Below are 24948 nucleotides of genomic sequence, written 5' to 3' on the forward strand. Positions count from 1 at the left end.
GATTTTTATACATGGTGGTGGCAGTAAAAGTTGGGAGAATTCTTTTGGAAAACAATTTGACAATATATAACAAAAGTTTTAAAAACATTTACATTCTTAGATCCACTTCTGGAGATTCATCTTAATAACGAAAAAAAACCCATAAAGTTTTATGCACAGACAAATTCACTACCACGTTTTAAAAAGCATTTTACTGCAGCTTAAAATATACATCACCACATTTTAAATAATGAAAACTAGAACTTGCAATCTAAATGATACAAGAATTTTTACATAAATTATGACATCTTCATTCAGCAGGGTATTTTAAAAAATCATTTAAAAATGTTAATAAAAGGGTTTAATAAAGAGTTAATATTGAAGTTAAAACTCAGTTAATAATGAGTGTGGTGAAACTAAAGGTGTTTATTAATTAAAAAAATTTTTTATTGGAGTATACTTGCTTTACAATGTTGTGTTAGTTTCTGCTGTACAATGAAGTGAATCAGCTTAAACGTGTCTATTTAAACTTTTCCACTTTCATAGACTGGTGTAGAGAAAATCATGAGCGAAAGGAGGACAAAGGGGAGAAACCTCACTGAGAAGCCCCAAGTAAGACCAGTAAGGGAATAGGCCAGAAACCCAAGACAAAAAGGGAGGAGAACAGGACAAAAGAATTCACACAAACCATTGAGAGACTAAGAACTCAGGACAAACATGATAAATGGGAGCTAAAAGCAAAACTGTAGCATAAGTAAATGGGATGATACAGTAAAGGAGACTATCTTCACAGATTAAGGAATAGAGGTGGCTGTGATAAACTAAGTAAAATAATACACTTAGATTATAATACTGCTATAACCATTTAAAAATGGTTAGAAAAGTAGGATCAATGTTTGTTCTATATCCCAGCAGAGTTACAGAGTGATAAATATGAGACTTAGGTAAAGATGAATTCCTGGACTTCCCTGATGGTACAGTGGTTAAGAACCCGCCTGCCAATGCAGGGGACATGGGTTAGATCCCTGATCCAGGAAGATCCCACATGCCGCGGAGCAACTAAGCCCATGCACTACAACTACTGAACCTGCACTCTAGAGCCCGTGAGCCACAACTACTGAGCCCGTATGCCACAACTACTGAAGCCCACGTGCCTAGAGCCCGTTCTCTGCAACAAGAGAAGCCACCACAATGAGAAGCCCCCGCTCGCCGCAACTAGAGAAAGCCCGTGTGCGGCAACGAAGACCCAACACAGTCAAAAATAATAAATAAATAAAATAAATTAATTAATTTAAAAAAAGCTGAATTCCTGTGCCATCTCCTTCATGTCTCGTAGGTAAGAGAGACATGTCCAGTGTCTTATACAAGATATAAGGAAGGTTTGCTCGCTGGTACTTTGCAAATCAGAGAAGGTAACAGAAAGGTCTCATAGCTTTACATTCCATGTGTAAGAGTGAGAGGAAAAACTCAGATAGGAATTACTATCAGAAGCTAGACAAGAACTTTCTATGAGAAAATCAGACTTTTAAATTAACAGAAGCTATACGTGCTTAGTACTTGGGGGTAAAGAAAAAAAGACTGCTAAACCTGAGGTTGGTTAACTTGTTTATTAATTTAAGTTCAGATAAATAGTTCTCAGTTCTAAGATTCTCATAAGGGAGACAAAACATACATTACTTAATTTGCAAGTGGCTACTCCTTTTATTCCAGGCCACCTAACACAGTATACCCCACATTCCTTTTTTATGTCTTTAACTCACTAAATAGTTCAATCTCTGTCCTAGTCCACCCCCTCTTAATGGAAGAGGCAAAAAATACCAGCTATTTTTTTTCTAATAAGCCGTTTCTGAACCTGGGTCTAAAGCCAACTGAATAGCTTTCAATGCTATAGGATAGTTCAAGAAAAGGAGGTATCTGTATGAACTTAATTTGAATTTTTTTTCACCTGTTTTATTTTGTTTTAAAGATTTAAGTTACCCAAATTATTGCTTAAGGCCCTTCCTTCTAAAGTCTAAAAAAACCCACGCAGAGTCTTTAAAAGTCTGTTTTATTATAGGCTAGGATATAATAAATTCATGATGCAATAGAATTGATTTTTACGTAATACACATATACTTTAGATTTACATGGGATCCCTTATACAAGCAATGCGTACAATGCATTTATAACCATTTTATTGGACTGGAAGTGTCACTGAACTCTTTTAGGAGATTTCAGAGGTATAAAGTCTTTGCTATGACTTTTGACACCTGTTAAGTCAATTATAACCTTGCCACGGTGAAATATAATTTAGTATATGTCAATCATTTTACAACCAGTTTCCAAGAACATATTGTGGATAAATAACTAAGACTATCTGTACTAAACCTCTAAACTAATTCACGATGAATCAGTTTGCATCGCTCACTAAAAACTAGAAAAAAGTAATTTTCTAACATTAGAATAATTATGTAAATTGTAATATAAACCCATCAGTGGATATTACATATAGCACTTAAAAATAATAAGCTTTGAGATTATAAAGTAACACTGAAAAATGCTTATGATATAATATTGAATTAAAAAGTTGCAAAATTTTCAGTTTAGAAGGATTATAGCTCTGTAATACAAATATGTATAATAAAAAAGACTTGGAGGAATAAAATATCTACTAAAAGTAGATATTTTAGTATAGTGGGATTATAGGTAAACTTTTTCTTCTCTTTCCTAAATGTTTAAAATTTGTTTATGTTATTTTTTAGTGAAAACAATTGCTATTAAAAAGCATCACCAAATACATAACATTTCACATGATACTGCTTTCTCAACTTTTTTTTGGGTGCTGTCTTATAATAATGGAAGTTAATGGTAGATAGGACAGAAAAATCTGTTTAGAACTTTAAAAAAATTCTATAAGAAATAAAAGGAGGAGGTATTAGAATTTTAACTGCAAAGAAAACTAAATGAAAATAAGAGAGACAATGTTGCTGATGTCTAAAAATGTGATTATTAAATCTCTTGTTAAAAAAGTTCAGAGTTTTCTTTTTCAGTTACTCTTTGGGGAAGAGAACATCAGCATAAGTAATTAATTCATAAAGATCACTACAACAGGCATAAAAACATTCTCAGTTACTTTGCTCACCCACCCTACCAAAAAGCTCTTCAAAGCAGAAGGTGATCAGTATGTCTGTCAACCTACAAATGTAGATTATGGGAAGAGAAAGAAAAGGCACTACCAAATATGGACAAAGCTGATATAAGTGACCAGACCTATGATCTGTGGAACCATCAGCAAGGACATTATTATAAAGACCATCTTCTTGTAGAGGGGATTCCCAGCCTTGTATGCACATTAACTTTCTCAAATCCCACCACTGATAGGATATAAATATTTTACGCAATGAATTTGTGGCCATTCCATTTCCTGATATCCCTCAGTAATCAACAGAAAACTTTTCAGAGATAAAATTTGAGAAAGAGAGTAAAGTCAACTAGTGCATAAGAAGATAAAAATATACCTCTTAACACTATCCTGTTATTTACCAATTTCAACAGCAGTCTACACGCAACAGTCATTCAATAACAAGCGTTCATTAAAAAGTACAACAGAGAACGTTCTGTTTTTAAGACCACAGAATATTTCTAGTACTCAGAAATCAGAGCAGATTTAGAATGACAGCTAAAAATATTAGTGCCCCTTCCCATTTGTATAAATATTTATAGATGTGTATAAGAAAACATACTACCCTTTTAAGGAATCCAGGTTAATAAATTTAAAAAGCCAGAAGATAAAATCGATTATTGCGTGCACACACACACACACCCCACTTCTAATAAGGTTTAACTTGAAACTCACGTATCACCTTACCGTATGTGGCAAAAGTTCTTCTTTGCTGTTCAAACATAAAATCATTGATATGGGCTGGTTCAGCATATCCAGAAAGCATATTTCTAGGGGCAGCCATTTGCTGTGTTCTGAAGGGATTTTCTGGTCCAAACTACAATGTTATAAGAAAAAAACAAACAAAAACCACCAAATTCTCAGTGTATAAAGCTAGAATGAGTAGAATTATTGCACAATGTATTTTTAACTCTAAATCATCAGGGGCCCATTAACCTATTTGGGAACATGCTCACCTCACATGGTTTAGTACAACTGGACAATGGGGGTTAGCACTGTTTGGCAGCCACTAGGACTGGAGAGGAACCAGCTCACCCAAGCCTATGTGTGGCTATTGAAATTTAAATTAATTAAAATATTCAGTTCCTCAGTCACACCAGCCACATTTCAAGAGCTCAACAGCCACATACAATTACTGGCTACTACATTTTCATTATTGCAGGAAGTTCTATTTGACAGTGTTGCTCTAGATAATTGAGACACACTATAGTTTTGTCTAAACGATGATTTGGGGGATTTTTGGAATGGTACCGTGATGTAATTTAAAAAACACATGTTTCTCTGCTACTAGATTATGAGTTCCTCAAAGGTGAAGACTTAGAACCCTCAATACTTTCCATAGTGCCTGGCATATAGAAAGCACTAATGAAGGAAAGATTAATCAGAGTCTCACTGGGGGCAGAAGATAGGAAATAGACAATAAAAGTAAAGTGCTTGAAAAAGTCCCTAGGAAAAGACATTACAAATGTAAATAAAACTTCTCCACTCTGAAAAGTCACACTATGAAAATCGTACACAAAATAGTGCCATTATTATCTATATGTTTACAATGTTTTGAGTTTCCAGAATGGCTTTCCAAATGTTATTTAATTTGATCTGTACAAAAATTCTGGAAAGTTAAAGAGGTATTCTCTTTCTCATGTTAGAAGTGGAGAAAAAGGTCAAGATGACATACCTTGCCTGCCTAAAGTCACTAATGCTATTAGAAAAGGTATCGGGAAGATCCAACTCTTTTCTTTCCAGTTTTAAAAATAAAGAATAAAATGAACTTCCCACTTTGGAAACAGTGGAACTAGACAGGATATTTTTATTTGAATTCTGGAAGGTCGACTGTCATAATAAATATTTTGACATTAGAACATCTTAGGTCACTACCATTTGAAACCACCTTTTCCATGATAACACTTCCAGAGCCATAAATATAAATTATTGATCTTTCCTTAAGCAGAATGTTGTCTTCTCTACATGTCAACATTATGCTATGCATAAAAATCTGAATTTAAACGTTAATTTGCCTTATAATTTTTTCTGCTTTAGAAGAAAATAAATTACTATAATATTCCTTTCTATTGACAGCTTCCATTTCTAGGTTTAAAATGATTCAATCTTAAGATATCTAATTCATATATAAAGCTTTTTTACTATTTATTCTAAATTATAATAAAGGACAGGGCAAGACTTTATAGCCCATATTAGTTCTTCCTGAGCTGACGGGTGGAAATGTAGGGAAAAAAATCTAGATTGCTGAATGCTGGAAGTTACAGTTAACTTCATTCAGTCATGAAATTTATTACAAAAACAAAAACATCCATAAAATTAAAGATAATAAAATGACTTAAGTTGACTAGATGATCTAATTGCTACAGTCAGTTAACATCTGCAAAGCAGCATGCGATATTTCTGGGGGTAAAAAATTCCAAAATGATAAAAATCCCCATTGCCTATATTGTTACTTCTATCACATATAATAAATTACCAATCGTTTTGCTTATAATTTCCAATTTAAAAAAGGAAAGTACAATTTCCATATTCTAATTTTATTAAGATATTACAAAAAGGGAATAATTCTTCTACAGGTCATACATATCAAACTGCCTCCATATTTTAAAGAAAAATTCTCAGTGTTAAGAACTTTGATTTCTATAAGAATATAGATCCATATATTACAGCAAAGTATATCTTGTGGTACTCTTCCTAACACTGTCTAAAAATTTAAAAGTACTTATATTTTATACATATTTAAGCTGAGACAACAAAAAAATCTTCCACTGATATAGGAAGTTGCCTGGGGCAGGCTCATCTACTGGCTCACCTTAACTTTCTGGTTACTGGCAGCTATTGGAGCTGACCTCAAAGACATTACATGTCAACAGAGGAAGGCAGAGAATGTTATTCAGCAGGACTCAGCTCTTACCAATTACTCTCTCAGATGTTCCTGGTCTGTGTGAATATGCAACTCTTAATTCTGGGTTAACCATTAAAAAAACAAAACAATGCATATTTAAAAATACACAAAACTGATTTCTAAATGCTTCTTTTCAACTTTTGGTAGTTAAGTCTAAGCGTAAGTTTGTATTCAAGTGATTCTTAAAAATACATATTCAAGTTAATTAGGTATGAGTATTTAATAGTTTTTAGCTAAGATAATATTGAAGTACACCACAGTCAATTACAATTGTAAATCTCCCATATAAAATATACATATTTATGTATTAATTCAGACATTGCACCAAAAAAGGAAATGTTTCTGAGGTAAGTTACCTTACATCTTTCATCTCAGTGAAGTAATGATTTATTTATAAACTTGGGAGAAAAGCATTTTTAATTTAAGACATTAGTTGATAAATCTAAGAGATCCATGTATTATAAGGCAGTGGTTCTCATGTCTTCAGCAGGCAGAGTACTTGAGGGTTGTGCCTTAGCAGTATATTATAACATCACAGGAATTAATAAAATTCATATAAGTAAAAATTGACTATATGAAATCATAACCATGAATTCATATATAGGAAAAAAAACCCATGTTATTCAACAAATAATCATATACTCAGGTTGCTGTATTAAGTTTTCCATTAATATTCATTGCAGTAATCAATGTATAAAACATTTATAAACAAATTTTAAGGCGAGAAGAGCATACTGATTAATTATTATTTTCTCTAATTTTGGAAAAGATCACCACAATTCAATTTTATTGGCAGAATACCTCAATCTTGTAAGACATAAGCACAGTTTAATTATTACGATAGTATATTTTATTAGTGGTTCTATGACCTTGCGCCTCAGTTTCCTCATCTATAAAATAAAAGAGCTGATCTATATGACTTCTAAAGTCCATTCTAACATTAATATTTATAGCAGCCCTTACAGGCCAGATTTTAAACAGTAACTGGCATTTTCCCCCTCTAAAATTTTATATTTTTTCTATTCCTATTAGTAATATTATTTTAAGGAGTCTGAAATTCTCGCTGAGGCTTATAGGCTTTATATGAGTCTAGAGAAGCTAACAAACAGACTTTTCTCTAGGCGGAACCAAAAGGATTGAGTGAAATGAAGAAAATCACTGGACTAAAACAATGGCTATTATGTCTTCAGGTTCCTTCTGTAATTTGAGAAAGCTTATCTGGATAACTAGGTAGATCAACTAGGAAAAGTCCTTGGTTGGGAGGGAAACAGTAATTTATAAAATAGCCAATTTGTTAGTTTACTGAACTAATAAAGTCAAAACTGCACCTTCTAAATGGTCTTATAGTTATGGAGTGATTGTTAAGAATGATATGGACTCAAAGCCTCAAATATGGCACTTGCTGGCAGTATAATCTGACAGTTGAATTCCTCACTATAAAATAGGGATAAAAGTACTTACTTCATAGGGTTGTAGTGAGGGCTAAAGGAGATAAGGTATACAAATCCCTCAGTGTGGTACCTGGCATAGTGTAGTAAATGGTAGTTTTATTTTATTAGTTTCCATCCCTGGTCTTTTCCATCATGCAAACCTTTAAAAATAATCTTCCTAAAAATTCATCTGTTAAATCAAGACCAAACTCTTTACCTTGGCCCCTAGAGCCTGTGCAATACTGACTGTACAAAGTACTATTCTAGCCTTATCCCGTTCTCCCCTACTGATGATGACTAAAACACTACTGTTCTTTAGATTTTATGATTTGGCTCATGCTGTTCCCCTCTCTCTGGAATCTTTCCTCATAAAGGCCTATCTAGCCATCAATGCCAATATTATTAACATAAATAACAATAAAGGCTATAATTTATTAAATGCTTATTCTGTGCCAGACAGTTTCCTAAGCACATCGCATATTATCTCATTTATCCTTATAATTTGGTAAAGTAGAAATTATCTTCATTTTACCTGTGAAAAAACTAAGATAATCTAAGGTCACATAAGAGCTAATAAGTGGTCTGTTTAGCCCCACATCTCATGTTCTTAACCTGGATTGTATCGCTTATTTCAAAAAACATTTGCTGGGCTTCCCTGGTGGCACAGTGGTTGAGAATCTGCCTGCCAATGCAGGGGACACGGGTTCGAGCCCTGGTCTGGGAAGATCCCACGTGCCGCAGAGCAACTAGGCCCGTGAGCCACAACTACTGAGCCTGCGCGTCTGGAGCCTGTGCTCCGCAACAAGAGAGACCGCGATAGTGAGAGGCCCGCGCACCGCGATGAAGAGTGACTCCCGCTCGCCGCAACTAGAGAAAGCCCTCGCACAGAAACGAAGACCCAACACAGCCAAAAATAAATAAATAAATAAATTTAAATAAATTAAAAAATAAATAAATAAATAAAAGTAAAGAACAGGGGAGTCATCTCTTAAAAAAAAAATTTGCCAGTTACAAATACTTTCATGGAACTTTTATCTTTATAACAAGATGCAATCTCTCCTTAAACTTGACTGGTGCTTTAGAGGCACTATAAGAAACAGTCTGGTCTCCATCTTTTTTTTTAAAAAACACTTAGCATGTCCTCTCTGGTAAACACTAGCTTGAGAAGAAGGATTAAATCTTGTCTCTAATGATGGATTCTCAAAATATGAGAACTTGAATTTCATCTAGCAAAGTTCCTGGTAATACCCTTCCAGACTTTGCCAAGTTATACATACCCTAGTCATAAAGTTCAAAGTTGATAATTTATTATGTCACAGACAATTCCTTTGAAAAATTGTAATTTTTCTTCACTTTTCAGTCCCATCACTCTTTCCTTATATTGTTGACAATAAGCACTGAAATGTTCCTAACATAAACTAGTTGATATACTTAATGTGAGGTTCCCTAACACGGGAAAAAAAAGAACAGAAAATTAAAGGACTGATAATCCCCAAAAGAGAATGATAAACCTACTGCCTCATCAATAGCACCAAAGATTTTTTGACCTTTTGAATTTTTCTTGAAAGTTTTGAAAACTAATCATACAGCAATACATTAGTTATGCATAGGACCTAAAAATTTAAGAAAAACAGGCTTCATAGAAAATACACTGACAAAGGAATGTCATACACCATGCCACTTCCAAATTTTCTCATTTTCTAAAGTTAGTGGCTTAAATTGAAGTACTTTACATTAAAAAAAAAATCATGCAGCGCGCCAGCGCTAAAATGGTGCCAAGGGATATAAAACAGCCTATAATTCAACAGGTTATAAGGATTTAGGAAATAATGGAATAAAATAAAAAAATGTACCAGTCTCAGAGCATGAGAATGAGTTTTTTTGCTTATTGTACACTTAGGAGAACAGCTAGAGCACTAGCACTGACATCCTTGGCTGTGCTATACATCTCCATTGCCATATTTTAAGTGACTATGGAAACCTAAGCAGGCAAAAATTACATGAAATAGCTTTATCAAAAAAAAAGACAATGACTATATGCTAAAAAATGAAAAATATTAAAAAGTACTTCTTTCTCCACCAGGGTGCAATAAGATATAGCTCCTCATCTCTATCTTTAAAAGTGCCCTTAAAGATCCTGCTACTGAAACCATATTATTATTTCTTATAATGACCTTTTTCTGATATCTGTATCTTGTCAATCAAGCATTCTTTTCTCCTTTTTAAAGGCTAAATACCTAGAAATCTAATCTTTTCTACAAAGACTTTCCTAAATGGACAATTTTCACTATTTCTGCTTTTTTTTTTCTTCTTCGGCTTTTTTAATGCTTCCATCACCATTTATCATCATCAGAAAAAAGAATCCATAAGATGTCTGACTCAGAGCAAGCAATAAACCATGTGACTATTTTTGAGCAGTGACCACGTCAGTATGGTACCTCTTTTTAGTGCTGAACACAGCAGCATTTGTCACTAGATGTTTCATAATATACTATGCATTAATGATGCTAATCAACCAAAATTTTTTCCCTCATGTTTAACTTGTAATACTCCCTTATCAAAACTGAGAGGAAGATGTTAACTAAGTTTGCATCTAAGAATTAGATATTATTCTTACAAAAGCGTACTATTTAACTTCTGGAGAATAGAAGGATATATTTTCCTTTCTTTTTAAAATTGAGATATAACTAACATATAACAGGATATATTTTCTAACAGTTTAAATAGTATACTTTCATGAGAAAACACTGAAAAATTCACCAACTGTTTATCACGTATGTATAATTTAAATACTATATAGCAAAAGACACTCTTAACTATAATACATTTTCTTACCTCAGGAGCAAACATGGTCTCATAGGTAGGATTATATTGAACCTCTTTGACAGCAGGGTCAAGGTGAACTCCAGTCTCCAAATCTTCCTACAAGAAAACCAAACAAACAAGATACGACAAGTATTGACTGTAAAACTACATTAAGGTCACACTAGCCATTTTAACATCACTTTTATGAAGATTACACTAGTGCTATGTGATTAATATATAATTCTATATATTAATGTATAGAATTATATGTAATTCTAATAAAAGACTAATAAAAGTAATGTAAACAAAGACGAATAAAAGTAATGTAAACAGTTATAGAGATTAGAATGCATAACAAAAATTTTTTCCTTCAAAAACATTGACTTTATCCCATCTGAACAAATTAAAATTTCTAAGTAAGTTAATACTACTCAAAGCCTTAAAGTAAGAGAGTCCAGCTCTTTTTTATGAACTCAAAAGACCTGATCTTCTGGTTCCAAATTCAGGAGAAGCACTCCTCTATTCAGCAGACCTTATTAGATATGTACCCAGATGGACTTGCTTAGGGACTGCAGAAGAAACCAAAGGAGGTGGCAGGACCCAAAGTTTTCCTACTTTCCCCTTACCTTGCTTTATTGTTCTCTATTATATTTATCATCACCTGACATGTATTAATTGTCTACCTCCCTCTATTAAAGTATAAGCTGGCCTCCGTAGACTGGTGGAGTCCAGCAGGAAGCTTTAAAGAAGTTTCATGCTGGGCCTCACCTCATATTTTCTGATTTAATTCCTCCCGAGTGAGGCCTGGCATTGGTTCAAGCTTCCCACATGATTCCAAAGTTGCAGGCTGAGAATCAAGTCTAAGCAAATTAACCATGAAGTCCTTTCACAGAGGAACAGAGAGAAGTTTGAAAAAGGACCAGATATTCTGAAGCCCTGGTCTATAGTGTGTATGTGTATGTTTCTTTGTGTGATATTGTCTGTTTAGGTTTGCTTTTACCATTTGTCCTAGGGTTCTGACTGTTTGGGTTTTTTTGGTTTATTTGTTTGTTTTCTTTTTATGAGTATGTGTTTATGTTTATTTGTGTGATTTTTGTCTGTTTAGTTTTGCTTTTACCATTTGGTTTGGGGTTCTATCTGTTAGTTGTTTTTTTTTTTTTTTCCTATTTTTCTTCCTTTTCTTCTGAGCCATGTGGCCGGCAGGGTCTTGGTGCTCCGGCCGGCTGTCAGGGCTGAGCCTCCGAGGTGGGAGAGTCAAGTCCAGGACATTGGACCACCAGAGACCTCCCAGCCCCATGTAATATCAATCGGCGAGAGCTCTCCCAGAGATCTCCGTCTCAACATTAAGACCCAGCTCCACCCAACAGCCTGCAAGCTCCAGTGCTAGACACCCCATGCCAAACAACTAGCAAGACAGGAACACAACCCCACCCATTAGCAGAGAGGCTGCCTAAAGTCATACTAAGTTCACAGACACTCCAAAATGCACCACCGGACGTGGCCCTGCTGACCAGAAGGACAAGATCCAGCCCCACCCACCAGAACACAGGCACGAGTCCCCTCTACCAGGAAGCTTACACAAGCCACTGAACCAACCACACCCACTGTGGGCAGACACCAAAAACAATGGGAACTACAAACCTGCAGCCTGCGAAAAGGAGACCCCAAACACAGTAAGTTAAACGAAATGAGAAGACAGAGAAATACACAGCAGATGAAGGAGCAAGGTAAAAACCCACTAGACCAAAGAAATGAAGAGGAAATAGGCAGTCTACCTGAAAAAGAATTCAGAGTAATGATAGTAAAGATGATCCAAAATCTTGGAAATAGAATGGCAAAAATACAAGAAACATTTAACAAGGACCTAGAAGAACAAAAGAGCAAACAAACAATGACGAACAACACAATAAATGAAATTTAAAATTCTCTAGAAGGAATCAATAGCAGAATAACTGAGGTAGAAGAATGGATAAGTGACCTGGAAGGTAAAATAGTGGAAATAACTGCCACAGAGCAGAATAAAGAAAAAGAATGAAAAGAATTGAGGACAGCCTAAGAGACCTCTGGGACAACATTAAATGCATCAAGATTCGAATTATAGGGGTCCCAGAAGAAGAAGAGAAAAAGAAAGGGTCTGAGAATATATTTGAAGAGATTATAGTTGCAAACTTCCCTAACATGGGAAAGGAAAAAATCAATCAAGTCCAGGAAGCACAGAGAGTCCCATACAGGATAAATCCAAGGAGAAATATGCGAAGACACATACTAATCAAACTATCAAAAATTAAATACAAAGAAAAAATACTAAAAGCAACAAGGGAAAAGCAAGAAATAACATACAAGGGAATCCCCATAAGGTTAACAGCTGATCTTTCAGCAGAAACTCTGCAAGACAGAAGGGAGTGGCAGGACATATTTAAAGTGATGAAGGGGAAAAACCTACAATGAAGATTACTCTACCCACAAAGGATCTCAGTCAAATTTCAGAGAAATTAAAACCTTTACAGACAAGCAAAAGTTAAGAGAAATCAGCACCACCAAACCAGCTTTACAACAAATGCAAAAGGAACTTCTCTAGGCAGGAAACACAAGAGAAAGAAAAGACCTACAAAACCAAACCCAAAACAATTAAGAAAATGGTCATAGGAACATACATATCGATAATTACCTTAAACGTGAATGGATTAAATGCCCCAACCAAAAGACATAGACTGGCTGAATGGATACAAAAACAAGACCCGTATATATACTGTCTACAAGAGACCCACTTCAGACCTAGGGACACATACAGACTGAAAGTGAGGGGATGGAAAAAGATATTCCATGCAAATGGAAATCAAAAGAAAGCTGGAGTAGCAATAATCGTATCAGACAAAATAGACTTTAAAATAAAGACTATTACAAGAGACAAAGAAGGACACTACATCATGATCAAGGGATCAATCCAAGAAGAAGATATAACAATTGTAAATATTTATGCACCCAACACAGGAGCACCTCAATACATAAGGCAAATGCTAAGAGCCATAAAAAGGGAAACTGACAGTAACACAATCATAGTAGGGGACTTTAAACCCCACTTTCACCAATGGACAGATCATCCAAAATGAAAATAAATAAGGAAACACAAGCTTTAAATGACACACGAGACCAGATGGACTTAACTGATATTTATAGGACATTCCATCCAAAAACAACAGAATACACTTCCTTCTCAAGTGCTCATGGAACATTCTCCAGGATAGATCACATCTTGGGTCACAAATCAAGCCTTGGTAAATTTAAGAAAGTTGAAATCGTGTCAAGTATCTTTTCTGACCACAACGCTATGAGACTAGATATCAATTACAAGAAAAAATCTGTAAAAAATACAAACCCATGGAGGCTAAACAATATGCTACTAAATAACCAAGCAATCACTGAAGAAATCAACAAGGAAATCAAAAAATACCTAGAAATAAATGACAGTGAAAACACGATGACAGGAAACCGATGGGATGCAGCAAAAGCAGTTTTAAGAGGGAAGTTTATAGCAATACAATCCTATCTCAACAAACAAGAAATATCTGAAATAAAGAACCTAACCTTATACCTAAAGCGGTTAGAGAAAAAAGAACAAAAAAAATGCCAGTTAGCAGAAGGAAAGAAATCATAAAGATCAGACCAGAAATAAATGAAAAAGAAACAAAGAAAACAATAGCAAAGACCAATAAAACTAAAAGCTGGTTCTTTGAGAAGATAAACAAAATTGATAAACCATTAGCCAGACTCATCATGAGAAAAAGGGAGAAGACTCAAATCAACAGAATTAGAAACGAAAAAGGAGAAGTAACAACTGACACTGTAGAAATACAAAGGATCAGGAGAGATTACTACAAGCAACTATATGCCAATAAAATGGACAACCTGGAAGAAATGGACAAATTCTTAGAAAAGCACAACCTTCCGAGACTGAACCAGGAAGAAATAGAAAATGTGAACAGACCAATCACAGGCACTGAAATTGAAACTGTGATTAAAAATCTTCCAAGAAACAAAAGCCCAGGACCAGATGGCTTTACAGGCAAACATTTATGAAAGAGCTAACACCTGTCCTTCTCAAACTCTTCCAAAATACAGCAGAGGGAGGAACACTCCCAAACTCAATCTACGAGGCCGCAATCACCCTGATACCAAAACCAAAGATGTCACAAATAAAGAAAACTATAGGCCAATATCACTGATGAACACAGATGCAAAAATCCTCAACAAAATACTAGCAAACAGAATCCAACAGCACATTAAAAGGGTCATACACCATGATCAAATGGGGTTTATCCCAGGAATGCAATGATTCTTCAGTATACACAAATCAATCAATGTGATACACCATATTAACGAATTGAAGGAAAAAAACCATATGATAATCTTAACAGGTGCAGAAAAAACTTTGGCAAAATTCAACAACCAGTTATGATAAAAACTCTCCAGAAAGTAGGCATAGAGGGAACCTACCTCAACATAATAAAGGTCATATATGACAAACCCACAGCCAACATCGTTCTCAATGGTGAAAAACTGAAACCATTTCCTCTAAGATCAGGAACAAGACAGGGTTGCCCACTCTCACCACTATTATTCAACATAGTTTTGGAAGTTTTAGCCAAGGCAATCAGAGAAGAAAAGAAATAAAAGGAATCCAAATCGGAAAAGAAGTAGAACTGTCACTGTTTGCAGATGACATGATACTATACATAGAGAATCCTAAAGATGCTACCAGAAAACTACTAGAGCTAATCAATGAATTTGGTAAAATAGCAGGATACAAAATTAATGCACAGAAATCTCCTGCATTCCTATACACTGACGACGAAATATCTGAAAGAGAAATTAAGAAAACACTCCCATTTACCACTGCAACAAAAAGAATAAAATACCTAGGAATAAACCTACCTAAGGAGACAAAAGACCTGTATGCAGAAAACTGTAAGACACTGATGAAAGAAATTAAAGATGATAGAAACAGATGGAGAGATATACCATGTTCTTGGATTGGAAGAATCAACATTGTGAAAATGACTATACTACCCAAAACAGTATACAGATTCAATGCAATCCCTATCAAACTACCACTGGCATTTTTCACAGAAGTAGAACAAAAAAAAATTTTTTTTAATTAATTAATTAATTTATTTATTTTAGTTTTGGCTGTGTTGGGTCTTCGTTTCTGTGCGAGGGTTTTCTCTAGTTGTGGCAAGTGGGGCCACTCTTCATCGCAGTGCACGGGCCTCTCACTGTCGCGGCCTCTCTTTTTGTGGAGTACAAGCTCCAGACGCGCAGGCTCAGAAGTTGTGGCTCATGGGCCTAGTTGCTCCACGGCATGTGGGATCCTCCCAGACCAGGGCTTGAACCTGTGTCCCCTGCATTGGCAGGCAGATTCTCAACCACTGTGCCACCAGGGAAGCCCAGAACAAAAAGTTTTACAATTTGTATGGAAACACAGAAGACCCTGAATAGCCAAAGCAATCTTGAGAAAGAAAAACGGAGCTGGAGGAATCAGGCTCCCTAACTTCAGACTATACTACAAAGCTACAGTAATCAAAACAGTATGGTAGTGGCACAAAAACAGAAATATAGATCAAGGGAACAGGATAGAAAGCCCAGAGATAAACCCATGCACATATGGTCACCTTATCTTTGATAAAGGAGGCAAGACTATACAATGGAGAAAAGACAGCCTCTTCAATAAGTGGTGCTGGACAAAGTGGAGAACTACATGTAAAAGAATGAAATTAGAACACTTCCTAACACCATACACAAAAATAAAATAAAAATGGATTAAGGACCTAAATGTAAGGCCACACACTGTAAAACTCTTAGAGGAAAACATAGGCAGAACACTCTATGACATCAATCACAGCAAGATCCTTTTTGACCCACCTCCCAGAGAAATGGAAATAAAAACATAACTAAACAAATGGAACCTAATGAAACTTAAAAGCTTTTGCCCAGCAAAGGAAACCATAAATAAGACTAAAGACAACCTTCAGAATGAGAGGAAATATTTGCAAACAAAGCAACTGACAAAAGATTAATCTCCTAAATATACAAGCAGCTCATGCAGCTCAATATCAAAAAAACAAAGCTGCAATGAACCCTGTGGTACATGACTCTTTATGAATTATGGTTTTCTCAGGGTATACATTGCAACACTATTTACAATAGCCAGGACATGGAAGCAACCTAAGTGTCCATCGACAGATGAATGGATAAAGAAGATGTGGCACATATATACAATGGAATATTACTCCACCATAAAAAGGAATTACTCAAAACGAAATTGAGTTATTTGTAGTGAGGTGGATGGACCTAGAGTCTGTCATACAGAGTGAAGTAAGTCAGAAAGAGAAAAACAAGTACCGTATGCTAACACACATATATGGAATCTAAAAAAAACAAATGGTTCTGATGGACCTAGGGGCAGGACAGGAATAAAGACACAGACGTAGAGAATGGACTTGAGGACACGGGGAGGGGGAAGGGTAAGTTGGGATGAAGTGAGACGGCAGCATTGACATATACACTACCAGATGTAAAATAGATAGCTAGTGGGAAGCAGCTGCATAGCACAGGTGCTTTGTGATCACCTAGAGGGGTGGGATAGGGAGGGTGGGAGGGAGGCACAAGAGGGAGGGGATATGGGGATATATGTATATGTATAGCTGATTCACTTTGTTATACAGCAGAAAGTAACACAACATTGTAAAGCAATTATACTCCAATAAAGATGTTAAAAAAAAAGTATAAGCTACAGAAGTTGGATTTCGTGTGCACGAATGTGGCCTTAATCCCCTAGAACTATTCCTATCATATCACCATCTTTATTCTGTTGGCCACTTGCTGATGTAGGATATATCTGTAAACATAATGCAAAGATAATGCAAAGTAACATCGTAAATTTTGCAAAACAGGTAGGAAAGCATGAAGTTGACAGTGATGCTGGAGAAGAAGCAATGCCACTGACAAATGAAGATCTCGTAGAGTTAGACCAGGTAATGACCAGGGTAATGACCAAAGATAGAAAACTGACAGGAAAAGTAATAGTATAGGCACACAGTTATTGTTCCAAAATTTTGTCACTATTAAAACACCCCCCACCAAAGCAGGTGACTTAGTTTCTCTACTTTACAAAGATAGAGTCCTTCAGGTCTGACTCTCTTAAACTTCCTTCCTCTCTTGTTTCAAATTTGTCCACATCTTTATCTTATCTCTTGACTTCAATTTCCAGCCCAAATTTTTATCTGCAGCCTTGACCACATATCTAACAGCCTATTGAACTTCATTATATGGATATTCCACAGCATCAAACACCTTGCTATGTCCAAAACAGAAGATACCATTTCCCCATGACTCCACTGTCACACACTAACAAATTAGGCACTGAGTCTTACTGATTCTACCCCTAAAATATTTCTCTAGCAACCCTACTCCCACTTTCCCTTCTCCAGCATCCTAGTTCAGACTTCATATCTTGCCTGGTCTATTATAATATGTCCTTATCTGCTTTAACGTACCCCCATTTTTGCCGTATTAGACTAATTGCTGACTTTTTAAAATATCAAGCACTTTCATGCTTCCTGTGTTGTTGGCAATGTTACTTTGTTCCTTATGCATTTCCCTTTGCTATCTGATAATATGTCATCTTCTTCTTTTCCCTGATACCTCCCCTCCTCTTGGCTCAGGAAAAATGCTTTTTCACCCACAGTCCTAAGAGATGTTACACATAACTCCTAATAGCCCTTGTGATACATTATTTGTTGCACATGACTTTTACTTATATTTTATAGTCTTACTGCCCAGTAGAATGCAGGGCATTAAGTGCATGTTCAATAAATATTTGTTAAATTAAACTGAAGAAAGAAATGTCAAATTCTTTCTTTACACTTAAGGAACAACCTAACTTTACACTTAAAGGAACTAGGAAAGAAGAACAAATGAAGCCCAAAGTTGGTAGAAGGAAGGACATAATAAAGATCAGAGTGGAAATAAATGAAATAGAGACTAAAAAGACAATAGAAAGAAAAAGACAAGAGCTGGTTCTTTGAAAAGATAAACAAAATTGATAAACCTTTACCTAGATTCACTAAGAAAAAAGAGAGGATGAAATAAATAAGATCAGAAATGAGAGAGGAGTTACAACTGATACCAAAGTACAAAGGATTATAAGATACTACTATGAACACCTATATGCCAACAAATTGGACAACCTAGAAGAAATGGATAAATTCCTAGAAACATACAATCTTCAAGACTGAATCATGAAGAAATGGTAATCTGAACTGACCCATTACTAGTAAGGAGACTGAATCAGTAATCAAAAACTCCCAAAGAATAAAACTCCAGGACCAGAAGGCTTCAATATTCTACCAAATATTGAAAGATTTCACACCTACCCTTCTCAAACTCTTCCAAAAAATCGAAGAGTGAATGCTCCCAAATTCATTTTATGAGACCAGCATTACCCTGATACCAAAACCAGACAAGGATACCACAAAAAAAGGGAAATTACAGGCTGATATTCCTGAAGAACTTAAATGCAAACATCCTCAAAATGTCAGCAAACCAAATTCAACAATACAATAAAAGGATCATACACCACGATCAAGTAGGATTTATTCCAGGGATGCAAAGATGGTTCAAAATCTGCAAATTAATCAACGTGATACATCACATTAACAAAATAAAGAATAAACATCATCGCAATAGACACAGAAAAGGCATTTGACAGAATTCAATACCCATTCCTTATAAAAAGTCTCAACAAAGCAGGTATAGACAGAATGTACCTCAACATAATAAATGCCATATATGACAAACCCACAGCTAACATCATACTCAATGGCAAAAAGATGAAAAATTTTCCTTTAAGATCAGGAACAAGACAAGGTTGCCCACTTTCACCACTTTTATTAAACATAGTATTGTAAGTCCTAGTCAGAGCAATTTAGGCAAGAAAAAGAAATAAAAAGCATCCAAATTGGAAAGGAAGTAAAACTGTCGCTACTGGCAGATGACATCATTTATATAGAGAAAACGCTAAAGACTCCACCAAACAACTATTAGAACTAATAAATGAATTCAGTAAAGTTGCAGGGTACAAAATCAATATACAAAAGTCTGTTGCTTTATATGTTAACAATGAACTACTAGAAAGAGAAATTAAGAAAACAATCCAATTTACAATAGCATGAAAAACAATAAAACACCTAGGAACAAATTTAAACAAGGAGGTGAAAGATATATACACTGAAAACTATAAGATATTCATGAAAAAAATTGAAAAGATACAAATAAGTGGAAAGATAGTCTATGTTCATTTCTTCTATTCTGTTATGTGTATTTAAGACTATACTTGAAAAAAAAATTATTGCTATGGCTGCACCTCATAAGTTCTGATGAGCATTGTTTTCTTATTGTTTAGTTCAAAATATTTTCTATTTTTTAAAAATTTGGCCCATGGTTTACTGAGTACAATTTCATAATTTTCAAATGTGGGGATTTTATAGTTATCTTTTTGTGACTGATTAGCTTAGATGCACTGTGTTCAGAGAATGTGATTATATGACTTAAAATGTATTGAGATTTATTTTATGGACTAGTACAGGGGTTGGCAAACTACAATTATTGGGCCACGTCCAGCCCACAGTCTGCTTTTGTACCAACAAGCTAAGTAAATGTAAGATGTTTACATTTTAAAGGGTTGTTTAAAAAAAAGAAAGAAAGAGGGAAAGACAGACATTAAGAAGTGACAAAGACTGTATGTGGCCTGCACAGCCCCAAATATTTACTATCTGGCCCTTTACCAAAGTTTGCCAATCCCTGGCCTAATATATGGTCAGTTTTTTAAAAATGTTTTATTACTGCTTGAAAACAGTTTTCTGCATTGAGTGCCATGTCCTTTATACCCTTCAGATACAGTTTGCTAATTTTGTTGTTCGAATTTTCTGTGTCATCATTGATATTGTTTTGCTTATTCTATCAATTATTGAAAGAGGTATATTAAAATCTTCTGCTGTAATTGTAGATTTGTCAATTTCTCTCGTAGTTATAAAAACTTTTGCTTAAATATTTTGTGCTTACATTATTAGGTGCATATAAATTTAAAATTGTTATGTACCTCTTTGTGAACTGAGCCTTGTATCATTATGAAGTGATCCTTTTTCTGTTTTAAAGTCTACTTTATTGACCCTAATACAACCAATGCCATTTTCTTTTTCTTGGAATTTGCCTGATATATTCTTTTCCCCTCTTTTTATTTTTGATCTTTCTGGAGATCTTAGCAAGCATGGCAAGGCAAGAAAAAAAAGAGAAAAAAGGACTGAAAGGAAGAAAAAAATACTGTCATGTTTGCAGCTGATACCATTATGTAAGTAGTAAGATCAGTCAAAAAATTAAATAATGGAAAAAATAACACAATTTATTATTATAATAGCATAAAACTAAGATGCACCTAGAAATATCTGCAACAAAACTGTTCAAGATATTGATAGAGAAAATTATAAAATTTCAAAGAAATTAAAAACCTAAAGAAGACCTAAATGAATGAACAGATATTAACACTGTCTTCAAATTGATCTATGAGTCAACCCAACTCCAAACAAAATCCCACCTGGGTGTTAGCAGAATTTACAGGTTAATTCTAAACCATATACAGAATTACAGGGGACAAGAACAGCCAAGACATTCTTGAATAACAACAAAAAGGGATGGAGGTGGGGTGGGGGTGGGGGAGGTAGAACAACCCTACCAAAGATGGAGCTACATTATTAAAAATGTTCACACCATACACAAAACTTAATTCCATGTGGAGTCATGACTTAAATGGAAAAAGCAAAAATACAGTGCTTTCAAAAGACAAAATGGGAGGATATTTTTATGACTTTGGGAAAAGGAAGAATTTCTCCAACAAGGAAAAGGAACCACAAGCCATAACAAGCTACAAATTTGCAACATATAATTGACGAAGGATAGTATCCAGAATATATAAGGATCTCCTACAGATCAAAAGGAAAAAGACAACCGAATAGTAACTTCAAAAAATAAAATCAACTCACCTATAAGGTATGTGAAATCTCATTAGTGTTCAGTGATATGGATTAAAAACATTACATAAGTTCATACTTTGCCAGAATGCTTGCTATTAGTCACAGTACAATTTGACAAATACATATGAGCTTATTTGTATGCTTCACATCTCCTCCCCTGGACATTTTTCTGTCATTAAATTTACTGGGTATAAGCTTTTTTAAAAGCATATTAACAAACTAGCGATGATCAATATCCCTTACTCTCTCATCATAGAAACCAGATCACTGCGGGGTTTAGCCCCAGCTCTGCTTTTAATGGACCTCTGATACCTATTCAATCTTTCCTCCTGGATTATCTTACTTATAACTTGAAGTGATTGAACTAAGTTTTACAGACTTCCCCTCACTCCCACCCAATCAATGTACCTTGAATCTCAACATACATGCTTTTTCAAGACTTTCTTTTTCACTTACTCTTTCATTCATTTTCTCGCCTAATGTATTTCTCTTAATCTTGTGTACTAGGCATTGAAGACATGAAAACAAATATACACAACAATCTCTGGTCTCCAGGGTCTGGTCCACGGGAAAGAAAAAAAATTAACAAATCACAGCAATGTGGCAAGTGCTATAACTGAGATGTGGAAAGGGGGCTAAGGTAGAGAGAGGAGGAAATATGTGCACTGAGACTGAAGGACAGTAGAGTTTTGGGGGGTGGGATGAGAGGAGGCATGAGGCAAGGGATCTCCATGCAGAGAGACTAGCGTGGGCAAAATCTTGAGAGAAAAAAAGAAAATAGGCTTTGGGTGCTTTGTAGAGAGTTCAGCATGGGAGAATGGTAGGTCTCATAAGGAACTCAGAAATTACCCAGCAGGCAATAGGGTGTCTTGGGGCAAGGAAGTGATATGATAACACTGGAATTTAGAAAGACCACTCTGAGTGCATTGTGAAGGGAAAAGGGGATATGGAACTGGGAGACAAGAATGGAGGAAGTAGAAAGACCAGTTAGAAGGTTATTATAATTGTCTTGAAGAAAAATTATAAGAATCTGAACAGTGGCGGCAAAAGAGGAAAGAGAGATTTGATAAACATCATTGGTACTATTGGGTAATGGGTCCTGGTAATGAATAGGACCCATTACCCAATAGCAGGGGTTCAGAAAGAAAGAAAAGTCAAGAATGACTCCTGAGAGAAGTAAGGAAGATATGAAGTAAGGCTGCGTCAGTAAAAATGGAGAGGAAGGAATTGATTTGAGAGAATTTAATGAAGCAGAAATGTTAGAACCAGCTGAATGACTAGCTTCAGGGGCTGAGGAAGAAGGAATAGAAAAGGAAGACCCCTCTGCTCTTGGCTTGGACTAATGGGTGGGTTGTGAGATCATTAATCCAAATGGGAAAAACAGGTGAAGCAGATCCCAAGGAAAAGAAAATGTCAATTTTTTAGCACACTGGATTGGAGGTGCCTGAGAGCTATCCCGGGAGAGACGGCAATAGTTCTGAAGTTAGCAAGGAGTTTAGAATTGGATAAGGATAGTGTGCCTGGCACATGCTTTATGACAAGTCTTGAACTCCATGAGATAGTTACTAGTGTTATCCCTACTTCACAGATGAGAAAAAACTTAGACACAGAGCACTTAATTTATCCAAGGTCGCCATCTGGGTAACTGCTGTTGGTCGGATTTGAATCCTGGCGGTCTTGATTCCAGAGCCTGTGCAAACCACTTCACAGTGTTCACCTGTAAGTCATCAGGAGCACTGCAGGTTGAAGGCCTGCAGAGTATGAGGGGTGCAAAGGGGGACTAAGGACAGAGTCTCAGGAAACACCAATATTGAAAGGGAGGGCAGAAGAACAGGGGATCAGAAGACTGAGGATGGCCCCACGGAAGCCAAAAAGAGAGAAAGTTTCAAAAAAAGAACTATTTAGGGCTTCCCTGGTGGCGCAGTGGTTGAGAATCTGCCTGCTAATGCAGGAGACACGGGTTCGAGCCCTGGTCTGGGAAGATCCCACATGCCACGGAGCGGCTGGGCCCGTGAGCCACAGCTGCTGAGCCTGCGCGTCTGGAGCCTGTGCCCCGCAACGGGAGGGGCCGCGATAGTGAAAGGCCCGCGCACTGCGATGAAGAGCGGTACCCGCACCGCGATGAAGAGTGGCCCCCGCTTGCCGCAACTAGAGAAAGCCCTCGCACGAACCGAAGACCCAGCACAGCCAAAAATAAATAAATTAATTAATTAAATAAATAAATTAAAAAAAAGAACTATTTAATAGTGTCACTGGATGCAAATATTCAACTCAGTTGACAGAACTTGACAACTGGAAGGCCAGTGACATTACTCAGGGAGAGTAAGTTTCCTAAGAGGCTAGGGCAAGGCTGCATTGAGTTGAGGAGAAAATGAGATAAAGTGAGAGAGCTCCAAAAAGCTGAGCTGTGAAAAGAATGAAGACTCAGGAGGCTGCTAGAGGAGAGGTGTAAGTCTGGGGAGTTTGTTTTGTTACAAAAGTAGGAGGATCCTAAGCATTCTTTCATACTTGATATACATTAGTAAAAAGTAAAATCCATGAATAGCTCACTAAAAACCTGTAAAAGGCTTAAGTATATCACTAGACTGGGAAACATCTTAAATACAAAGGAGTTTTTGCACACTGCCTCCCCTCACCACATCTTCAGCTCCTGATCACCTCCATTGGGCTTTACTGGGCCTATAATACCAACTGGTGGATGCTCTCCTCCAGCTCTAGACACACAGTCCTTTCCTCAGTTCTTCAAACACACTAAGCTCTTTGCCATCTCAGGGCTTGCTGTCTCCTTTTGCTGGGAAACTCTTGCCTTATCTGCACTTGGCTGGCTTCTTCCTGTTCCTCAAAGCTGCTTTTGCAAGAGGACTTCCCTGACCAATCTACAGAAGTCATACTCCTAACTTATTCTTTATCACTGAACTCTATTTCACGGAATTCTATTTTTTTCCTTTACAGTACTCAATCCAATCTGTAACCACTTTATTTGCTCATATTTTATTGGCTGCCTCTTCCACTAAAATGTACGCAATCATGATGTTAAAGATGTCTGGCTTGTTTGCCTCTGTGTCTTCAGCCCTTAGAACAGTTCCTGGCAAGTAACGTGTTCACTAAATATTTGTTAAAGGAACTATATAACCCAATTTCTCCCTCTATCACTTTCCTCAATTGGGATCATGCACACTGTTTCTTAAATCCAAGGCCTTGTCTCACTGTCTTGACTTATATATGCACTTTTATTAGATACCAGGATCTCTGCTGCAAGCTTTATTTGTATCATTTCATTTAATCGTCACAATAGTCCTCTCATATAGATAGGTCCTTTTAAAATTATATCTCCATTGTACAGGTGAGGAAACAGAGGACGTTGTATAACTTGCCCAAGTTCAAACAAGTGGTGGAACCGGGATCAGAATCTAGTTCTGACTTCAAAAACAAAACAAAGCCAGGCCACAGCTCACTTCAAGTGAGGGCACATACTCTAGTTTGGTAAGTCCTGATTTAGCTTTGTTTATGTTCTGTTACACCTACTCCATCCAGGCCACATCCTAATCCATAAATTCAAATTTCACCCCCTCTTCCCGCTTGCTT

General features: G+C 36.0%; 2 protein-coding genes across 4 annotated transcripts in view; one reads left to right on the top strand and one right to left on the bottom strand.

Annotated features, from left to right (window-relative positions):
* The window catches only part of METTL24 (methyltransferase like 24), a 165564-nt gene extending 144852 nt beyond the window's left edge, over positions 1-20712 (top strand). The window contains exon 6 of the mRNA XM_057527893.1: positions 20592-20712. Coding sequence (XP_057383876.1) covers positions 20592-20675 — 84 coding nt within the window. The 3' untranslated portion in view covers positions 20676-20712. The remainder of the gene's footprint in view (positions 1-20591) is intronic.
* Positions 1-24948, bottom strand: part of CDC40 (cell division cycle 40) — a 51019-nt gene that overhangs the window by 25635 nt on the left and 436 nt on the right. For 2 of the 3 annotated variants that reach the window (XM_007190684.3, XM_007190685.1), the window contains exons 2-3: positions 10310-10396; positions 3827-3956 (exon numbers count right to left, since the gene is read on the bottom strand). In XM_007190684.3, coding sequence (XP_007190746.1) covers positions 3827-3956; positions 10310-10396 — 217 coding nt within the window. Of the gene's footprint in view, positions 1-3826; positions 3957-6053; positions 6105-10309; positions 10397-24948 lie in introns of those variants that run through there. The other variant, XM_057527892.1, reaches the window with a different exon arrangement.

This window comes from Balaenoptera acutorostrata, chromosome 14 (assembly GCF_949987535.1).
Source record: "Balaenoptera acutorostrata chromosome 14, mBalAcu1.1, whole genome shotgun sequence".
NCBI lineage: Eukaryota > Metazoa > Chordata > Mammalia > Artiodactyla > Balaenopteridae > Balaenoptera > Balaenoptera acutorostrata.